At 42.8% G+C, this 22,385-nt stretch overlaps 1 protein-coding gene across 1 annotated transcript in view; it reads right to left on the reverse strand.

The window, feature by feature from the left end:
• Nucleotides 1–18,848: 18,848 nt before the first annotated feature.
• Nucleotides 18,849–22,385, reverse strand: part of FAM210A (family with sequence similarity 210 member A) — a 29,151-nt gene continuing 25,614 nt past the window's right edge. The window contains exon 4 of the mRNA XM_025997599.2: nucleotides 18,849–20,712. Coding sequence (XP_025853384.1) covers nucleotides 20,479–20,712 — 234 coding nt within the window. The 3' untranslated portion in view covers nucleotides 18,849–20,478. The remainder of the gene's footprint in view (nucleotides 20,713–22,385) is intronic.

The raw sequence follows: 22,385 nt of genomic DNA on the forward strand, positions 1-22,385 counted from the left end.
CTGCCCCCCCAGGGAGGCATTACCGGGGCGCCCCACCTGGCCGACACCTGCCACCTGCTCGCCACACCAGTTCCCAGAGGGCCCCACCTTCCTCCGGGGCCTGGGCCCTGTCCCTGCTGTCCCTGCTGTCCCTGGCTGCCCCCCGGCTGCCCCCAGTGCCCCGGCTGCCCTCGGCTGCCCTCCACTGTCCCCCACTGCCCCCGGCTGCCCCCCGCTGCTCCCCGCTGTCCCCAGCTGCTCCCTACTGCCCCCCTGCTGTCCCAGCCTGCTCCACACTGTCCCCAGCTGCCCCCAGCTGCCCCCTATTGCCCCCGGCTGCCCCCACTGCCCCCTGCTGCACCCGGCTGCTCCCTGCTGCCCCTGGCTGCTCCCCACTGCCCCCAGCTGCTCCCCGCTGCCCCCCCCGCTGCCCCCACTGCACCCCGGTTGCCCCCACTGCCCCCTGGGTGCCCCCGCTGTCCCCAGGTGCTCCCTGTTGTCCCCCCACTGCCCCTGCTGTCCCCCGCTGCCCCCTGTTGTCCCCCCACTGCCCCCCACTGGCCCCCGCTGCCCCCCCACTGTCCCCGGCTGCCCCTGCTGTACCTAGCTGCCCCCCGCTGCTCCTCGCTGCCCCCCGCTGCTCCCTGTTGCCCCCCACTGCCCCCGAGCCCCCTCGGGTTCTGTGCGGCCTGGGCAGCCAGGGCCCTCCACGGAGTGCCACTCCCAGGCCTCCCGCCCGTCCAGAGCGGCTGCGCCAGAGCCAGGTGCTCACGTGTCCACCGGGGCTTCCTTTCTGCAGAGCTGATGGAGGCCCGACCTTTACTCTGAACCATACGGCTTCCTTTCAATGTGCTTCGTTTCACTATCGCTATTTTTTCATTTCATGGCTTTCAAAAATCACATTTTCTGTTTTTGTCTAGTTGAAAGCTATACTTAAATGTGTACAACACTATTCATAGCATTTACGCATTTACTTGTGACTCCAAAGCAGCTGCCTACGAGAGTACAACCGTGTTGGGACTTTTCGGTAGTTCACGTGCGCTTGCGTTCTCATCATCTCAAGTCATGGAGGTTTCTAACAGCCGTGTGTGCTCACTTCAACATAATTCCCGGCTATATGCAGAGAAATAGTTCTGTTGTGTATCTGCCTCTTTTAACTGAGCAATGGTGACGTAGGTCCTAGACCTGAGGTCTGTAACTGCAATATTTTATTTTACTTTTTATTTATTATTATTATTTTTTTAAGATTTTATTTATTCATCCATGAGAGACACAGAGAGAGGCAGAGGGAGGAGAAGCAGGCTCAAGGCAGGGAGCCTGATGCGGGAATTGATCCCGGGACTCTAGGATCACATCCTGGGCCAAAGGCAGGCACTGAACGGCTGAGCCACCCAGGAATCCCTGTAACTGCAATATTTTAAAGAAAGATGTCGCTCTAAGTGCTGCTGGCCACGGAATTCGCTTTTCCTGCTTGTTCCTAGAGCTGTGGTCCCACCATAGCACAAGCTCCCGGAGACTAATCGGCGATACACGGGGTCTCCTGCTTTTGTCTTCTGCAGTCTTTCAAAACCAAAGCGCATATGCGCAGGGGAAACTACATGGGTTTTTAAATCTAGTCTCAAAGAAATACATTTATTTTTTTGTAGCTAACCTTTCCTCAAGCTCAGGTTCTCTGTGGAGGTGTTCGCAGATCACCGAGGGCCTCTGGGCAGGCGGAGCCTGAGCCAAGGTTTGGGGATGGTGCCCGGGAGACACCAGGCAGCCAAGCCCAGGGCGTGAGCAAGAGCCCGCAGCAGGAGCGGTTCCAGCAGGAGACAGGCGCCTAGGGGTCCGGGCTGGGATCCTGTGGCAAAAGGACTCCACGTGAGATTAGAATGCCATTATCTCTAATCAAGTATACAGATCCACAGACGACATAATTGTGTTTGCACAAAACCTCGCACAAGCTACCAAATTATTAGAATAAGTGAGTTGAGCATGGTTGCAAAAAACAATTTCTGCATGTTTACGTTAGCAATGAACTTCAGAACAGGACTTTGGAAACAAATCTTAAAAGTATCATATGAAATACTTGTTGGTAATAACACCCTTTTAGATCCTGATTTTTGTTGTGTTTTGTTTTTTAATTAGATCTCTAGGTGGGAGAGAGAAAATGAGGCTGGGCTTGGAGCCTGACCCGGGACTCCCGGCTCCTGCCCCAAAGTGATCCGAGCGGAAATCAAGGGTTGGATGCGCAGCAGACTGAGCCACCCAGGCAACCCTGAATTGTTTTTGGAAAGGGGATTACAAAGGTGTGAGGAGGAAAACAGCTATAAGAAAAGGATACCAAGGGGCATCCGGCTCGGGCATGATGCCAGGGTCCTGGGGTCGGGTCCTGGGGTTGGGTCCTGGGGCCGGGGTCCTGGGGTCGGGGTACTGGGTTCGGGGTACTGGGGTCGGATCCTAGGGTCAGGGTCCTGGGGTTGAGTCCCACATCGGCCTTCTGCTCTGCGGGGAGCCTGCTGCTCCCCCTGCTTGTGCTCACCCCTGCTCACTATCTCTTTTCTTTTGTCAAATAAATAAAATCTTTTTTTTAAATAATAAATTTATGTTTTATTGGTGTTCAATTTGCCAACATACAGAATAACACCCAGTGCTCATCCCGTCAAGTGCCCCCCTCAGTGCCCATCACCCAGTCACCCCCATCCTCCGCCCTCCTCCCCTTCCACCACCCCTAGTTCATTTCCCAGAGTTAGGAGTCTTTATGTTCTGTCTCCCTTTCTGACATTTCCCACACATTTCCTCTCCCTTCCCTTATATTCCTTTCCACTATTATTTATATTCCCCAAATGAATGAGAACATATGATGTTTGTCCTTCTCCGATTGACTTATTTCACTTAGCATAACACCCTCCAGTTCCATCCACATTAAAGCAAATGGTGGGTACCTGTCATTTCTGATGGCTGAGGAATATCCCACTGTACACATAGACCCCATCTTTATCCATTCATCTTTCAATGGACATCGAGGCTCCTTCCACAGTGTGGCTATTGTGGACATTGCTGCTAGAAACATCGGGGTGCAGGTGTCCCGGCGTTTCCCTGCATCTGTATCTTTGGGGTAAATCCCCAGCAGAGCAATTGCTGGGTCGTAGGGCAGCTCTATTTTTTACCCTTTGAGGAACCTCCACACAGTTTTCCAGAGTGGCTGCACCAGTTCACATTCCCACCAACAGTGCAAGAGGGTTCCCCTTTCTCTGCATCCTCTCCAACATTTGTGGTTTCCTGCCTTGTTAATTTTCCCCATTCTCACTGGTGTGAGGTGGGATCTCATGGTGGTTTTGATTTGTATTTCCCTGATGGCAAGTGATGCGGAGCATTTCCTCATGTGCATGTTGGCCACGTCTAGGTCTTCTTCTGTGAGATTTCTGTTCATGTCTTTTGCCCATTTCATGATTGGATTGTTTGTTTCTTTGCTGTTGCATTTAATAAGTTCTTTATAGATCTTGGAAACTAGCCCTTTATCTGATACGTCATTTGCAAATCTCTTCTCCCATTCTGTAGGTTGTCTTGTAATTTTGTTGACTGTATCCTTTGCTGTGCAAAAGCTTTTTATCTTGATGAAGTCCGAATAGTTCATTTTTGCTTTTGTTTAATAAATAAAATCTTTAAAAAAATAATATATTTTCCTTAAAACAGCAAATGTCACTGGTGAATCACGCTAGGCCCTCGACAGATTCTCTGGCCTACTCAGTGGACCTTCCGAGAAACGCTCCAGGGCACCCCCGCACTTGCTGTCCGCGGGCCAAGCTGACACTGGTGTGACTTTCCCATTGGAGCAGGTGCTGCAGGGACTCAGGTCGCACTTGCGGGGCCTGCCCGTGGCCACGGGGCCTGGATGGCAGGTGCCTCCAGGCAGGGGTCCCCGGGGCTGTGGCTGAGTGACGGGCCCCATGCAGGAGGCGTGTCTGGGGTCCAGTCCCAGGGCCGACACGGGGGGGGGGGGCATCCTGGTGCCACTGGGGAGGGTGTCCTCACCCTGTCCTGCCCAACCCCCCTCACCCCCGTGCCCCGTCCCGCCCTCTCCGGTCTCGGGTAGCAGTCTGCGGCCCCACACCCACCCTTGCCCACAACGTCCATCACCAGCCAGTCAGGCTGCTCAGCGTGCTGTTTGGCTTTGGAGTTGGATTCAAATGTTCCTCTTGAAATAGCAGCTTTGGGCAGCCGGGAGGCTCAGCAGTTTCAGGCCGCCTTCAGCCCCGCGCGTGACCCTGGGGTCCTGGGATCGAGTCCCACATTGGGCTCCCTGCCTGGAGCTTGCTTCTCCCTCTGCCTATGTCTCTGCCTCTCTCTCTCTGTGCGTCTCTCATGAATAAATAAAATCTTTTAAAAAAAAATAGCAGCCTGTGCCTTCGTGAGGTTGTTTCAGTGTCACGTGTCTGTTGGGACTTCAGCATCTGTGAACCTCCCTGACCTCACTTTACACATGGACTTTTCTGAAGCATGAGGAATGCCAGGAGCTGCAGTTTCCATCATCTGAACCCGGCATTGTGGGGTGAAATGCAGCCTTGAAAAGGGCCTGGCAGGAAGCGTGCACATACACTCAGCTAGCTAGGAGCTCCCACAGAGCTTGGCCTGTGTGCAAAGCCACTCTCATGGAGTTGTACCGTGGCTACCGCGACCTGTATCTGCAAGCACCAAAGGTTCCAACAAGCTACACCAGCAAACAGAGTAAGAATGCTTTGAAGCTGAGTACGAAGGCCCATCTCCCCCACTGCACGGCCAGGTGACCCCAACTCCTCCTCACTGGCCGTCTGCCGGGAGCTGCTACCTGGACGAGGGTACCGTTTGTCACTCCCATCTTTGGCATGGACTCCCAGGTGATTTGGCATCTGTTCCACTTCTGTGAGATTTCCTACTTCAATTAAAGGGCAGCACATATTTTGGATCCCACAGACCTACGTGGTTCAAATATTAGCCTTATCTCAAACTAATGTCTCTGATGGGCCATAGCTTTTCAGTGCTACCTGTCCACCAGGAACACCCACTGGACAGACTGGGGGACAGGGTGTGCTTGCCATGCAGGATCCTCAATGAAAGGAGCTGCTATTGTTATAACATCCATGTTCTAGATTTAATTTAAAAGCATTTGCCCAGTTACTATAGACTTAGTACTTTATACCTTGGAATGCTGTCTTCACTCACAACTGTAGCTTAAAATGCCAGTGAAAGAAAGAGGCACCAGAGTAAATTAAAAGGGGAAATAAGAGTTTCTTAAGACAAACAAAAATGGAAACACAAAATACCAAAATCTACAGGATGCAGCAAAAGCAGTTCTTATAGGGACATTCATTGCAATAAATGCCCTTATTAACAAATAAATAACTCACCTCTATGCCTTAAGGAACTAGAAAAGAACAAATTGAGCCCAAAGTTAGCCAAGGGAAGGAAATATTAAAAATCAGAGCAGAAATAATGAAACAGAAAACAGAAAAACAATAGAAAAGATTAACCAAACTAAGAGTTGGCTCTTGGAAGGGATAAAATGAAATTGACAAACCAAGGAAAAAAGAGAAAAAACAAATTAACAAAATTGTAAATGAGAAGGGAAACTGATAGCACAGAAATTCAAACAATCATAAGAGGCTATTACGAACAACTGCATGCCAACAAACTGGATAACCTAGAAGAAATGGAAAAATTCTTAGAAACATACACAGTTCTAAGATAATCAGGAAGAAATAAGAAATCTGAACAGACCAACAGTAAGGAGATTGAAACAGTAATTAAAATTACTGATTTCTTTTCTTTGTCCCAATAAAGAAAAGCCCAGGACCAGATGGTTTCGCTGGTGAATTTTACCAAACATTTAAAGTATTAACTCCAATTCTTCTCAAACTCTTCCAAAAAACTGAAGATGAAGGAATACTCCCAAACTTATTTCACAAGACCAACATTACCCTAATACGAAAGCCAGATAAGGACACCTGTAGAAAATAAAACTAGAGGTCAATGTCCCCGATGAAGAGAGATGCAAAACTTCTCAAGATATTAGTAAATGAATTCAGCAGTACTAAAAGGATCATTCTCCATGATGAGGTGGGATTTATCCCTGTGATGCAAGGATGGTCCAACACAAGCAAATTACCTACTCTCACTACTATTCAACACAATACTAGAGGCCCTATTCAGAGCATCCAGGCAAGAAAAAGAAATAAGTTATTAGAATTGAAAAGGAAGGGGATGCCTGCGTGGTGTGGTCACTTGAGTGTCTGACTTGATGTCAGTTCGGGTTGTGCTTGGCTCAGAGTCTGCTTGAGATACTCTCTCCCTCTCCCTCTGCCTTCCTGCTCATGCTCACTCACTGTCTCTCCCTCCCTCCCTCTCTCTCTCCCAAAACAAATAAATAAACAAATCTTAAAAAAAAGGAAGAAGTAAAATTGTCTCTATTTGCAGATGCTCTGATTTTATATACAGAGAATCCTAAAGTCTCAACCAAAAACATTGTTAGAACTAATGAACAAATTCAGTAAAGGTACAAGATATAACATTAACATACAAAATCAGTAGCATTTCTATATACTTACAATGAATTTTCTAATATTAACAATGAATTTTCTGAAAAAATAATAAAGAAATTGATCCCGTTTATAACTTGATCAAAAACAATACTAAGGAATAAGAAATAAATTTAACCAAGGACATAAAAGAGCTCTACTCTGAAAACTATAAGACTGATGTAACTATAAACTGATAAATTGAGGAAGACATTAATGAATAATATCCCATGTTCATGGATCAGAAGAATTAACATTGCTAAAATATCAATACTACCAGAAGCCATCTATAGATTCAATGCAATCCTTATCAAAATTTAAATGGTGTTTTTTATGTAAATAGAAAAAAAACCCCACTCCTAAAATATATTTGGAATCACAAAATAGCCCAAGAAATCCTGGAAAAGAACATAGCAGAAGGCACTACACCTCCTGATTTCAAGGTACACTATAAAGCTATAGTCATTAAAACAGTATGGCACTGGCATAAAAAAACAGGCCAATAAACCAATGGAACAGAATCAAGAGCCCAGAAATAAAGCCAAGAATATATAGTCAACTAGTATTTGACAAGAAAGTCAAGAATACACAACAAAGACAGACTTTTCAGTAAATGCTGCTGGAAAAACTGGACATTTACATGTGAAAGAATAAAACTTTACCTCTATATTATACCACTAACAAAAATTGATTCAAAATGAAAAAAAAAATTAATTCAAAATGGATTAAAGACTTATAACCTAAAATCATGAAATTCTTAGAAGATATAGGAAAAATCCTCATTGGTAGGGGACTTAGTAATGATTATTTGGGAATCACACCTAAAGTGCAAGCAACATAAGATAAAAACAAGTGGGACTACATCAAACTACAAAGCTTCTGCACAGCAAAAGAAAACCATCAACAAAATGAAAAGAACCTACGGAATGGAAGAAAATATTTATAAGCCATATATCTGATAAGAGGTTAATATCCAAAATACATAAAGAACACCTATAACTCAATAACAAAAACAACCCAATTAGAAAATAGACAAGTGACATGAGTAAACGTTTCTTCAAAGAAGACATGAAAGGCCAATGGGCACATGAAAAGAGGCTCAACATCACTAGTTATTAGGGAAATGTAAATTAAGACCACAATGAGATACTACCTCACAATTGTTAGAATGGCTATCATCAAAAAGATAGGAGATAACAAATGCTGGCAAGGATATAGAGAAAAGGGAAAACTCATGCATTGTTCACAGGACAATCGGAGCAGCTACATGGAAAATTGTATGGAGAATCCTCAAAAAACTAAAAAGAGAAGGGAAGGGAGTTCAGGAGGCAAGATGGTGGCAGAGTAGGGGTCCTTGATTGATCCGGTCCCCCCAACTTACCTTGATAACTTTCAAACCATCCTGAACACCTATGATTTCAACCTGAGATATAAAGAGAGAAGAGCTGGAATGCTACAGAGAGAAAAGCTATCTCTTCCACGAGGCAGGAAAGCAAAAAAGAGGAAAGGCAAGGGAGGGGAGCCATAAAAGTCGTGGCAGGAAAGCAGTGGGGAGGACAAATGGGAACTTTAGAAATCTGGGCCCCAAAGTCTTCCCTGAATGAAAAGTGCTCAGCAGGGAAATAGGGCAGAAATGCAGGACAGCCAGTGAAGCCTCAATATACCCAAAGACACAGTCCGATCTCGGTAAAGGGCTGGAGCCCCACAACCCTCTGGGGCATTTGGGGGAAGCTGGTGGGTTACACGGGCCGGCTCCAGAGCTCCCTTTACCCTAAAGCCCACAAAGGACAGAGATGGCTCTAGGCCTCTCAGCCTAGCATCTCAGCCAGGGTGGACTGGACGACTGTGGTTAATTACTCCCAGGGAGCTCTTGGCTCCAGAGCTGGAGATCTGGCCACCGCATATTTTTTTCTCTTCTTTTCACCTTTCACTTTAGGAGGGTGGGGTGTGCTCTAGAGAACAGAGGCCTCACAGGGTAAACAGCTCAGACTGAGCCCAGCACCTGGCGAGGGATAGGACATCTCTGCCCAGGCACAATACTCCTGAGAATCACCACAGCAGGCCCCTCCCCAGAAGAACTGCTGGAAGAACAGGGGAAGAGCAAGTTTACTGAACAAGCAGCACTAGAAAACTCCAGGACTGAGGAAAAATAGCATATAGAACTAGACTTTTTTTTTTCCATTATGATTCGTTATTTCAGATTAAAAATTTGCAATATTTTTTCTCTTTTCCTGCCTTAACTACAATATTTTAACAACTCTTTGTTTTTAAGCTTTTACCCTTTTGACTTTCATATTTCTACAGTTACATGTCTTAGATGTAATATAGAATATTTCTGGGTCATACTGGGTCACAAATCTTTCATTTTTCAACGTATTCAATTTAATTTTGGTAGATACATGAGTTATAGGTTTTTGTTTTTTGTTTTTTTCTGACTCATTTTGTTTTATACTGGTGTAAGTTAGTACCTTCTAACACACAGACCAAAATACAACCAGAACCAAGTGGAACACTCTGTTGGTTCCTTCTATGAGACTATATTCTCTCTTCCTTCCCATTCTGCCCCATTCTTTTATCTTGTTTTTGTGGTTGATGTTGGGTCTTTATGTAAGTGTTGCTGGTTTATATAAATTTGGAATTGAGCATCTTCTAACATACAGAACAAAATACACTCAGAACCAAGAGGATCACCCTGTAGGTCCCGACAGGACCTATTATATTGTCTCTCCAATATTCCCCATCCTTTTTTGTTTGTTTGTTTTTGATTTTTATTCTTATTATTTTGTTTTAAAACTTGTTTTTCACTTTAGTGGTCCTATTATTTGGCTCTCTTTCACTTTTTTATTTTCTGGTCTCTGACATCTTTGGAATTATCTGGGGTGTATTTACTGAGGTCATCATTGATATTTTTTACTCTGCTTGCTCATGCAGAGACTCTGCACTGAATAAAATGACTAGAAGGAAGAATTCACCCAAAAGAAAGAACCAGAAGCAATTCTCTCTGACACAGAATTGCAGAAAATGGATTTAAATACATCAGAAATACAATTCAGAAGTATAAAACTAGTGGTGGCTCTGGAAAAAGACATAAAGGATTCTAGAAACTTACTGCAGAATAGAGATCTAATCAGGCCTAAATAAAAAGAAAATACTTTAACTGAGATACAGTCTAAATTAGATGCTCTAACTGCAAGGTTAATGAGATGGAAGAAAGAATGACAGAGAAGATAAGTTGATGGAAAGGAAGGAAGCTGAGGGAAAAAAAAATAACAGCCCATGAGGAAAGGCTGAGGAAAATAAATGATAGTTTGAGAAGGAATAATATACGTCTAATTGGGATTCCAGAAGAGGCTGGGAGAGAGAGAGAGGACCACAAAGTATATTTGAACAAATTATAGATGAGAACTTACCTAAACTGGGGGGACGCAGGCATCCAGATCCAAGAGATAGAGGGGACCACACAAAGAAATCAATAAAAACCATTCAACACCTTGACATGTAATAGTGAAACTTGCAAATTTCAAAGATAAAGATAAAATCCATAAAGCAGCGAGAGATAAGAGATTCTTAACTTATATGTGGATAAATATCAGATTAACAGCAGACTCTCCACAGAGACCTGGCAAGCCAGAAAGGGCTGGCAGGATATACTCAGGGTCCTAAATGAGAAGAACCTGCAGCCAAGGATACTCTATCCAGCAAGGCTGTCATTCAGAATAGGTAAAGAGCTTCCAAAATAGGCAGAAACTGAAAGAATATGTGACCACCAAACCAGCTCTGCAAGAAATATTAAGAGGGACCCTGCAAAAGAAAGAGGAAGCCCACGGAAACAATCCACAAAAACAGGGACTGAGTAGGTATTACAATGACACTAAATTTGTATCTTTCAATAGTTACTCTGAACGTGAATGGGCTAAATGATCCCATCAAAAGACACAGGGTTACAGACTGGATAAAAGGGCAAGACCCATCTACCTGCTGTCTACAAGAGACTCCTTTTAGACCTAAAGACACCTACAGCCTGAAAATGAAAGGTTGGAGAACCATTTACCGTTCAGTGGTCCTCAAAAGAAAGCATAGCATATATTTAGATTTTTAAAACAAAGACTTTACTAAGAGATGAAGAGGGACGCTATATCATACTTAAAGGGTCTATCCAACAAGAAGACCTAACAATCATGAACATTTATGCCCCTAATGTGGGAGCTGCCAAGTATATTAATCAATTAATAACCAAAGTAAAGACATACTTAGATAATCATTCACTAATAGTAGGAGACGTCAACATGGCACTTTCAGCAAACAGATATTCTAAGCACAACATCACCAAAGAAATAAGGACCTTGAATGATACACTGGACCGTATAAATTTCACAGATATATAAACATTTCATCCTAAGGCAACTGAATACGCATTCTTCTGAAGTGCACGTGGAACTTTCTCCCAGAATAGACCGCATACTGGGTCACAAATCAGGTCTCAACTGATACCAAAAGATAGAGATTGTCCCCTGCATATCTTCAGACCACAATGCTTTGACACTAGAACTCCTGGCTTCCCAGGGGAATTCTATCAAGTGTTTAAAGAAGAAACAATACCTACACTACTAAAGCTGTTCCAAAGGATAGAAAGGGACGTAATACTTCCAAACTCATTCTATGAGGCCAGCATCACCCTAATTCCAAAACCAGACAAAACCCCACCAAAAAGGGGAATTATAGACCCATATCCCTGATGAACACAGATGCAGAAATTCTCAACAAGATACTAGCCAATAGAATCCAACAGTACATGAAGAAGATTATTCACCATGAGCAAGTGGGATTGACCCTGGGATGCAAGGCTGGTTCAATACTTGTAAAGAAATCAACGTGATAGATCACATCAACGAGAGAAAAAACAAGAACCATATGATTCCCTCAATAGATGCAGAGAAAACATTTGATAAAATACAGCATCCATTTCTGATCCAAACTCTTCAGAGTGTAGGGATGGAGGGAACATTCCTCAACATCTTAAAAGCCATCTATGAAAAGCCCACAGCAAATATCATTCTCAATGGGGAAACACTGGGAGCCTTTCCCCTAAGATCAGGAACACGACAGGGATGTCCACTCTCACCACTGCTATTCAACATAGTCCTAGAAGTCCTAGCTTCAGCAATCAGGCAACAAAAAGAAATAAAAGGCATTCAAATTGGCAAAGAAGAAGTCAAACTCTCCCTCTTTGCCGATGACATGATATTGTCCATAGAAAACCCAAAAGATTCCACCCCAAAATTGCTAGAACTCATACAGCAATTCAGCAGTGTGGCAGGATACAAAATCAATGCCCAGAAGTCGGTGGCATTTCTATATACTAACCACGAGACTGAAGAAAGAGAAATTAAGGAGTCAATCCCATTTACAATTGCACCCAAAAGCACAAGATACCTAGGGATAAACCTAACCAAGGAGGTAAAGGATCTATACCCTAAAAACTACAGAACACTTCTGAAAGAAATGGAGGAAGACACAAAGAGATGGAAAAATATTCCATGCTCATGGATTGGAAGAATTAATATTGTGAAAATGTCAATGTTACCCAGGGCAATTTACACATTTAGTGCAATCCCTATCAAAATACCATGGACTTTCTTCAGAGAGTTAGAACAAATAATCTTAAGATTTGTGTGTAATCAGAAAGGACCCCGAATAGCCAGGAGAATATTTAAAAAGAAAACCAGAGCGGGGGGCATCACAATGCCACATTTCAGGTTGTCCACAAAGCTGTGGTCATCAAGACAGTGTGGTCCTGGAATAAAAACAGACACATAGATCAATGGAACAGAATAGAGAATCCAGAAGTGGACCCTCAACTTTATGGTCAACTAATATTCAACAAAGCAGGAAAGACCATCCACTGGAAAAAGGACAGTCTCTTCAATAAATGGTGCTGGGAAAATTGGGCAGCCACGTGCAGAAGAATGAAACTAGACCACTCTCTTTCACCATACACAAAGATAAACTCAAAATGGATGAAAGATCTAAATGTGAGACAAGATTCCATCAAAATCCTACAGGAGAACACAGGCAACACCCTTTTTGAGCTTGGCCACAGAAACTTTTTGCAAGACACATCCATGAAGACAAGGGAAACAGAAGCAAAAATGAATTATTGGGACTTCATCAGGATAAGAAGCTTCTGCACAGCAAAAGAAACAGTCTACAAAACTACAAGACAACCTACAGAATGGGAGAAGATATTTGCAAATGACGTATCAGATCAAGGACTAGTATCCAAGATCTATAAAGAACTTATCAAAGTCAACAGCAAAGAAACCAACAATCCAATCATGAAATGGGCAGAAGACATGAACAGCATTTCACAGAGGAAGACATAGACATGGCCAACAAGCACATGAGAACATGCTCCGCATCACTTGCCATCAGGGAAATACAAATCAAAACCACCAAGAGATCCCACCTCACACCAGTGAGAATGGGGAAAATTAACAAGATAGGAAACCACAAATGTTGGAGAGAATGTGGAGCAAGGGGAACCCTCCTGCCCTGTTGGTGGGAATGTGACCTGGTGCAGCCACTCTGGAAAACTGTGTGGAGGTTCCTCAAAGGGTTAAAAATAGACCTGCCCTACGACCCAGCAATTGCACTGCTGGGGATTTACCCCAAAGATACAGATGCAGTGAAACGCCAGGACACCTGCACCCCAATGTTCATAGCAGCAATGTCCACAATAGCCAAACTGTGGAAGGAGCCTCGGTGTCCATCGACAGATGATGGATAAAGAAGATGTGGTCTCTGTATACAATGTGATACTCCTCAACCATGAAAATAAGAAATCTTGCCATTTGCAATGATGTGGATAGAAACAGAGGTACTATGCTAAGCGAAACAAGTCAGTCAAAGACAATTATATGATTTCATTTATTTGTGGAATTTAAGAAACAAAACAGAGGAACATAGGGGATTGGAGGGAAAAATAAAAGAAGACAAAATTAGAGACGGAGACAGACCATACGAGACTGTTAATAATAGGAAACAAACTGAGGGTTGCTGGAGGGGAAGTGTCCTGGAAGATGGGGTAACCGGGTGATGGCATTAAGGAGGGCATGTGATGTGATGAGCATTGGGTGTTACATACAACTGATGAATCACTGAACTCTGCCTCTAAAATAGATAATACACTATATATTCATTGATTTTATTTATTTTTTAAGTATTTTATTTATTCATTTATGAGAAAGAGAGAGACAGAGGCAGAGACACAGGCAGAGGGAGAAGCAGGTTCCATGCAGGGAGCCCGACGTGGGACTCGATCCCGGGTTTCCAGGATCACGCCCTGGGCTGAGGGCGGTGCTAAACTGCTGAGCCACCCAGGCTACCCCATTAATTGAATCTAAATAAAATTTTTTAAAATATACAAACTTCCAGTTGTAAGTTAAATAAGCACTAGGGATGAGTAGTAGCTAACCCTGGTTGTGATACATAGCAACGTCGTTAAGGGAGTAAATCCTAAGGTTTCTCATCACAATCTTTTTTAAACATTTTTTATCTATGTGAGAAGATGGAGTTAACTGAACCTAATGCAGGCATCATTTCACAATATATGCAAATCAAACCACTATGCTGTACAGCTTAAACTTATACAGTAGTGTATGTCAATTATTTCTCAGTAAAACTGGAAACAAAAATTCAGATGTTAGTGCTCCACAGCAATTTGTACAATTTAGATTCGAAGAGTCCAATGTCAAAGTAAAGACTTAATTACCAGGCCTAAAACTTCCTTCCCATAGATTTTAAGTAAAATACATTTCCCTCTTCGTTATTGTTGCCATATACAGATTTTTATGCTTTAATGAACCACAGTGCGGGGTTGGGAGCAGGGTGTGTATGTGTGTCTTAACCTTAGAAACAATGTGAAAATGCAAAGAGAAAATAGTTTAAAAAATATTTTCCCTCGTTGCCCCCCTCCCCTTGTTCTTTTTCCTCATCTGGCTTTCTTTTTAGGTTAGGGAACAGCTAGTGCTGATTTGGGCTCTGTTACTTCAGCATTCTTTTTACTTCCCCCGTTTTGTCCTGAAGGAGACCCTGGATGAACCTCCGGCCCCCAAGGCCAGGAGCTTGCACTTCAGGCACCCCTGCCTTTCTGCATCTAGAACCCATGCCATAGCCTTCACTGTTCGTCCCTAACAGGGGCATGATCACACTCCTCCAGAATGCGGCCCATGGACACTCAGGCTCTGCCTTACTGTCAACCTCCTTGAAGCCTTGGATGAGCATGTGTATTATCCATTTCCACTCTGAGGTTTCTTTCTCCATCAGCCAGTCTCCGCCTGCAAGTGCTTCAGCCAAGCACACTACAGAGGAGGGGAGGCAAGATGTGGCGACCCACGCAGATGGGTGGGCTGCTGCCCACAAACAGGAACATATTTGGTTCTCATCATCCTTGCTGATTAGCCATGAAGTGCTCATGCAAGCTACGTGAGTGACGGGGATGCAAGGCAAATGCAGCAAAGTTTAGCCCATCAGGTCCCTTAGACAGGTCTCCCTGCGCAGAACACGAGTAACAAGACAACACTGAAGACTACAGCTGTTCTCTGTGTCACCTCGCCGTACCGCACAGCTGCTCACCACGGCGTGACATGCCGGGGTTTAAGTCTGGTCGCATTTCCTTGGGACTCAGTGAAGCCAACCTCTTTCCTTTGGTGAAACCTGATCATTCTTAATCAGGGATATGCTGAACTTCTCAGTGCTAAAATTTTCCATAAATTCCAGCTTCTGATGGCTTCAGATGTTCCAGTGACTGGCCTCGAGTAAATGGAAAATTCCAATCTGAGCTGGCTCAAGCGTGCCACAGACACAGGCTCACACGTCATGGCCACTAACGGGACCCTCCACATAGGAGCAGTGGGAAAACGCAAACTCCCTTTTTGCCAAAGGGGCAATGGGACAATTTCCTGAGGTCAAATCCTCTTTGGATATATGAAAGATTAAATGTGCAGATATATAAAGACTAGATCTAATTACCAAGTTTTAATTACTTGCTCTCCAGTATGGATTTAGGTGTTTGAAAATAGCTACTAACAGCTGCTTTGCCAAGGTCAACCCAGATAGCAAGAAGACGCCAGCACTGACTGGCCCTGGACAAACCTTCTCATGTCACAGGCTAGGGAAGTGATGTTGGAGCATGGGAAACGAAGCAGTATCTCCTCGCTGTAGCTGTACATGAGAGAACAGGATAGGTCCTTTCTTCCCTTCCTACCACTCTAAAGAGAAAAGGATGAAAGTAGTAGACTGTGAGCAATTTAAAGAAAAATTAGAAGGTTAAAAGCCCAAAGAAGATGGAAAACACGAGCAGAAGAGACAGGCAAAGAATGTTAATAAATTGGCTTCAGCTCCAAAAATACAAAGAATTTCAAAGGACCCAAAGCATGGACTTACTTTATTTTCATGCCTGGCATAAGCAGAAAAAAAAAAAAATCAAATAAACTGGAAATTGGGATCTGAATTCCAGACCCAGTTCGCCTCCTCTCCTTTCTTCAACTAAAAGTATTGGTCTCAGTTCTAAAATGATCCACTAAAGGCAAAATTCTATATAAATTCTCTGCAAGCCTAGGGTGTACAACTCAGAACTCCTATTACTCTAAAATGCTTTTAAAATAATGCAGTTACCAAACGGTCTAGATTTCTCAACAAAAGTTGCATTAGATTTTGCAGACAAGTGTTTGATGATTATTTCCAACTTTTGGGGGAAAGTACTAATACTTGTCCCTTATTTCTGAACCAAAAGAAGTAATAATTAAGTTACAATCCACCATATCCTGCATCCTCTTTAATAGGGGAATAAAAAGTGCCAGTTGGTGGAGCACCACAGCAACAAGCTCTGTAATATTATCTCCAGAGGTCACTGGAGGGCAGTCAGAGCCATCATATTAGAGGACTTCACAGACCCTGCTTTTGGCACCCTTAGCGTAAGGAGAATGAAAACAGCCACTATTCTCAGAGAAGGACAGCAATGGTGACAATTAAGTAGTCACCATTTTAAGTGTCCAAAGAAAATGCTGACCCAGATTCAATAAAACACAAATCAAAATATACTTCAATAATTACAGAATCTTAAATCTAGTACTTGGAAGTTCATAAAAGGTCATTACAACTGAAATACTTGTGCATGGAGAGAAAATGCTGTATGTTTATGTTTTCTTTCTTTTTTTTTTTTTTTAGATTTAAAAATCTAATTTGGTTTTAAGGAGCTAAAACATCTATTGGTAAAAGGGACAATACAGATTTGCCACAATTTCCTATGCCATATGCTTAGGGTAATGTCTACGGAACTATCACAATACAGTAAGAGGCTCTCACCATGTACGTGATAGAAAAGTCCGGGAACTGCAAGCTTGCCATCCCACTCTTCCTGAAGCTGGGCCACGTGGGCCTGCCCACCAGAGATGACGGAGGAGACCGGCCTGTGCTCCACAGAGAACCAGGCAGGCGTGCGTGCACACTCACAGTTTTCTGACCTTTAAACTGATTAGAATTCAAAACAGAAGAAGCTGGGCAGATGGAGGCAGAGGGAATGAAAGAAGAAAGGCTCTACGCAACCTGCGTTTTCAGGCCGAATGCAGGATATACTTAGGCAGCACGTGGAGTGTCTTTTAACTGTCTCCCAACTTCTGCCGTCACAGACCATGTTGTCCCGGAGAAAACACGACGTGGAAAACATGCCCTGAGAAGACTCTTGGCTGCTGCGCACTTCCCCACCGTGGCATCACGTCACCAGAAAGGGTCCCAGAATCAAGATGCATTCTTTCTACTAAGCTCATGCTTATGGAAATAGCCAGATAACTGCCATGAGATAATTATGATCTGTAGTTATTATTGTTGGATATCGTCAGGGACCACAGCTTGATTTTCAAAGCCTAACCGTGGAGAAGCAAGACAAAGACTTGCTGTGACTAGTTAAAATGAACCCACGTGGCACAGACGTCACAAAAGAGAAATCTCAGAGGGGAAAAATATACCCCAGTGGCCTGAAACAGCTCTTCCCCGATAGAAGTTATAAGCTCAAATTGCCTGATCTTTCAGGAATCAGAAGGCTGGATGGGGCCCGAGGCCAGTCAAGTGTCCAGGGCAGAGTGAAGCCTTCAGTCTGCTGCGTGTACCTTTAGGTGTGTCAAGTACACAACTTGCTTCTTTTCGCCCAACGCATCTTCGGCCCAAACTATTAAGATCTTTCCAATTCCTGGAATTACCTTCTAAGATCACTAAAGTAGGACAGTCAATAGCTCTATTTCACTCTGGAGCATGAGGATCACAGTGGTATCTTTCATTTGTAAATAAAGGGGGGTATGTTTTGTAACAAAAAAATAAATAGAAGACTACATTTGAAGGCATAATTTTATCATGTTCACTATTAGGAGAAAGGGAATTGCAATATATCTGTTCTCTTTCTCCTTTGTTGAAATCTAAACAACACCCTACTGTATGCAAAAGATTCAGTAAAAGATTTGTTTAGTACAGCAAAAGGCTGGTTTTGCTATTATTCCTGAATACACGAAGTTTCTTGCCTAACCTATTTTTCATTTCAATTGCTAATTTGTTGAGCACACCCTTTCCACCCACTTTATAGGAGTTAAATCTCAGCCATAGCTCCCTCTTTATCCTGTTGACACATCCTACTTAAAGACATATGCATATCACATTGCTCTACTCACTCTCACAAGAACATAGGGGCAAATTAATCCAAAGCATAAGGCTGACTGTAAATCCAAGGGAGTACATCCATCCTTCCATCCTGTCTTGTAGATACTTACTATATACAGCAAACTATATGGATTTACTGTGTGACATATCTATATGTCAGTGATTTGTTTAACCTGACACACATTACTACATTCTGTTAGCCTGCTAGTAATATTACAAACAACATGTTACAGGTGTCCCCCTTATAAGTCATGGGTAGCTTAAGACTAGGTTAGCAATATGCTAGCAACAGCATTTGATAGGATACAAATATTCCTGATACCAAATAATGACAAAAGGACTCACCTCTTCAGAGACTATTTCACTAGAGAATTTCAAAGCACTCACATCAGCATCTCCTTTTCTATAACCGGATGGCAACAAAAACTCAAGTGGTGGATAGTCAGGAAAAGAAAACTTTAGTCTCAGGATTATTAGTGACTTCTAAGAACCCCAACTTTATCCCTAAAGGAAAATATGCCCTGTGCAATGTGAAAAGTAAGTTGTTTTAGAAGAGTTTCATTAGGTGTTAAAACACAGGCATAGTCTCAAGTGGTTAAAAAAACAAAAAACAAAAAACCCAAGAAATCTGTTAATATCTTAGCATTTAATATCTGCTTAATAAGCAAGCTAAAACATGTCAACTGTTTTTAGATTTTAAAATGTGCTGTCAAGCTGAAATCCTGTGTTCAGCTGTGTATCAGGAGACCAAACCCTTCTCCGTGCTCAAGAGTGTGCGTGACAGAGAAAGGCACAGACTCCAATCACAGCATACTAATTCATAAAATGTCCCAATATAGTGATTAGATGCATCAAGAGTAAATTTAAATATTTCCTTTCCTTTGAACTATTCTCCAAATTTGGCCATTAAATATTTAATACAAAGTCTATCCCAATAGCAGTGATCCCCCACAGGGTTGCTTCTGGAAGTCCCTCTGACATTTTGTCTTATCACATCATCCAAACAATGACACGTCTAGAAAGAGGCTACTCTGTTTTCCGAATATCAACTCAAGGATTAGAACTGAAGTAAAAGCAGTTAGAACCAAAGGAAACAGACACACACATTTTCAAACACACTCACAGAATCATGGCAAATCTCGTATCTGACAATGGCTGAATTTCATTCCAAGCAGATAATTTAATGATAGCTTTGCTAGTAAAAAAAAAAAAAAGATTCAAGTAAAATGCTCAAGCATATTTCAATATAAGGGAAAAGGATCTCTCATTATAAGGGAAAAAGCAGCTACAATTTAAAAATTTACTGCACAAGAAATCAACATTAACTCTGAAACAAAGACTAAGAGGATGTTGGCCTATGGAGACAAAGGTCTGCCATGTGGCAGGGGGTGTGAGTCGGCTCCCACACCTGTATCTGCTTGAGAACCACAAACTTGAATCATGGTTTAGGAATATTTGGGTTTAACAATAAACTTAAAGTGTAATATTATTTTCACTTTTCCTCTGCAAAAGAGTTGAAGAGAACACAAATGATTCATGGTAGAGATTTATGTTGTAGGTGAAAAAGTACCATATCCATATAGATTTGCTTTAAAAAACTTGATCATGAGAAGTTTCAGGTAAAAATCATTTTTAAAGGGTCAATTTTTCATTTACATCTGACCAATACATCTTATTTACATACATAGGACTCAATTTTTATTCCATTTCCTTCATATAAAGTGTGTTATTTTAAATGTATATAACTGTTATATACCATTTTTTCAGAAACACTAAATATCCCCTCATTCACTGGCAGTTTTGACGATAATAGTTGGTCTCCACATTGAGAAATGAATATAGTTAAAAGCTCAAGGAAAAAGATGAAAATCCAGTGTTAACACCATGTGTAGGGCCACATCAGTCATTCAAGGAGTCAACGGCTTCATCTGCATAAGTTCTGGCTGCAATAAAACACAAAGCAAGTAGGATTCTGAAGACCCTGAAGAAGAGCTTTGACTTATGACATTAACCGCTGCTTAATGCTGTGATTGATGTTAAAATCTTATACTGGGTTCATTTTTCTCTTCAAAAAACACTGATTTTCCTAGTAATATTTAACTTTAAAAAGAAGGTATCTTAGGCCTTTAACCCTCAGAGAACTGGTATGTTTAGGCAACTAACGAAAAAAAAAATAATCAGAAGCATGTATCCTTGTCCATAGTCTCCAAAGGGTTAAAGTGCAGAAATTGTTCTATCACCTGTTATATAAGGCACTCTATTCCACTTTTTTCTTAAAAGAAACTTTCTCTTTGGTTTCTTGTAATTTTTCAGTGAGTCTATCCTTTGTTTCTTCCATTTTTTCTGTGAGAAGCTCCTTGGTCTCTTCCATCCTGTCTTGTAGATACTCCTTAACAGGAGGCGGTGTCGACATGTAGCCCCGACTCCGCAAATACTTCACAGTGAAGGAGGTTCCTCCCAAAGTCACAGTGTATCGGGCAGGTGTTGCAATCTGAGGGGAAAAGCAAAGGCAGGAGATCAACAGCTCATCAGGACTACTGTCTTAAGCAAAAACAATCTGAAATTAAAATTTTTAGTAACGACAAGAGTATAAATTACTTTATTGCTTCACCAGGCTACAGGGTTTTTCCCTCTTCTGTAAATGTATTTTATAAACATCTGTCACTGAGACACTGACCCAAGGACTACAGCATATTCACAGAAGCCCTGGAGCCTGCAACCACATGCTAGTGAACCCGGAGACAGACGCCCTGGGAATGTGAGAAGATGCCTCAGGACCAATAACAAACATGCACTTGCCTCTGTTCCTTAAAATCCCTGCTAACCTGTGGACACTGTGTATCTAGAACGAAACCAGACCCAAACTACTTCAAATGGTGAGAAGCAAACATGGGCCAAATGTTTATTCTTCATTGAATTTAGTTTAGTTTCACTTCCAAAACCCTTTGACTTTTCCAGGCCTCATGCTACCTTCTCATTACAATCCACCTTGGGTCTGAAATCCCAACTGGGAACTTTCATGAGGCAAAAAAAAAAAAAAATCAAAAATCAAAAATCTGTGCAGGCATGCACAGATTTAACTTTGCCCAGAGATTTAAGGACCAAAGCTGAGTACTAGATGAACTGGTCAAAGAACAACACAAAAGCGGAGAGCATCTGTATCCCATTCTGATAGCTTCAGTACCAAAACCCTTTGAAAGAGGGGCCTATGCTCTCCATCTCCAATTTCCCTCTTCATTTTCTCTTCAATTTACTCTAACCAAGCCTTCACCCCCACCTCTCATCACAGTTGCTGTAGAGGCCTGTGAACCGTCAGAACCATGGAGACAGCTCCCCCCCTCTACTCCTTGGAGCATGCCCTGCCTGGCTGCTGTGCCCCCACTTCCCTGATTTCCTTCTGCTTTGGAGGCTGCCCCTTTCCAGTCCTTCCTGCCCATTCCTCTTCCTGTTGCCTACCTCTGAACACCATGGGGCAGCACTGTACTCCCTCTCTCCAGCCACCTCATTCCTCAGTCGTCTTAGCCCAGGATCATGTCTGTAGTACCATTTGTACATTAATGATTCTTAGATTTCCAGACTGAGCCTTTCCCCTAAATTCCAGTATATACAACCTCCTACTCATTTCCACCTGCATGTCTAATAGGATCTCAAAATGTCATTTGTTCACAACTGCTTCATGATGTTCGATGGTCCTGCCCCAAACCTACTTCTCTCAAAGCTGTCCACATCTCAGGAAATGGCAACTCTATTATTTTATTTATTTATATAGAGTGTAGAGAGAGCCCCACGCGGGGCTTGATCATGACAACCCTGAGATCATGACCTGAGCCAAAGTCAGGAGTCAGACTCTTAATGGATGGAGCCACCAGGACACCTTCCCTCTGCTCTCAAAAGATTGATTGATTGATTGATTTGGGGGAGAGAGAGGAGCAGAGGGGTAGAACCTCAGACTCTGCAGAGCCTGATGAGGGGCTTGATCTCATGTCCCCAGATCATAACCTGAGCTAAACCGAGAGTCAGAGGCTCAGCTGACTGCAACTCTATTCTTTGTTTTTTTTTTAAGATTTTATCTATTAGAGAGAGACAGAGAGAGCACAAGCGAGGTGTGAGGCAGAGGGAGAAGCAGACTCCCCATGGTGCAGGGATCCCTGATGCAGGGCTTGA

The sequence above is a fragment of the Vulpes vulpes genome, chromosome 5 (genome assembly GCF_048418805.1).
Source record: "Vulpes vulpes isolate BD-2025 chromosome 5, VulVul3, whole genome shotgun sequence".
Taxonomy (NCBI): domain Eukaryota; kingdom Metazoa; phylum Chordata; class Mammalia; order Carnivora; family Canidae; genus Vulpes; species Vulpes vulpes.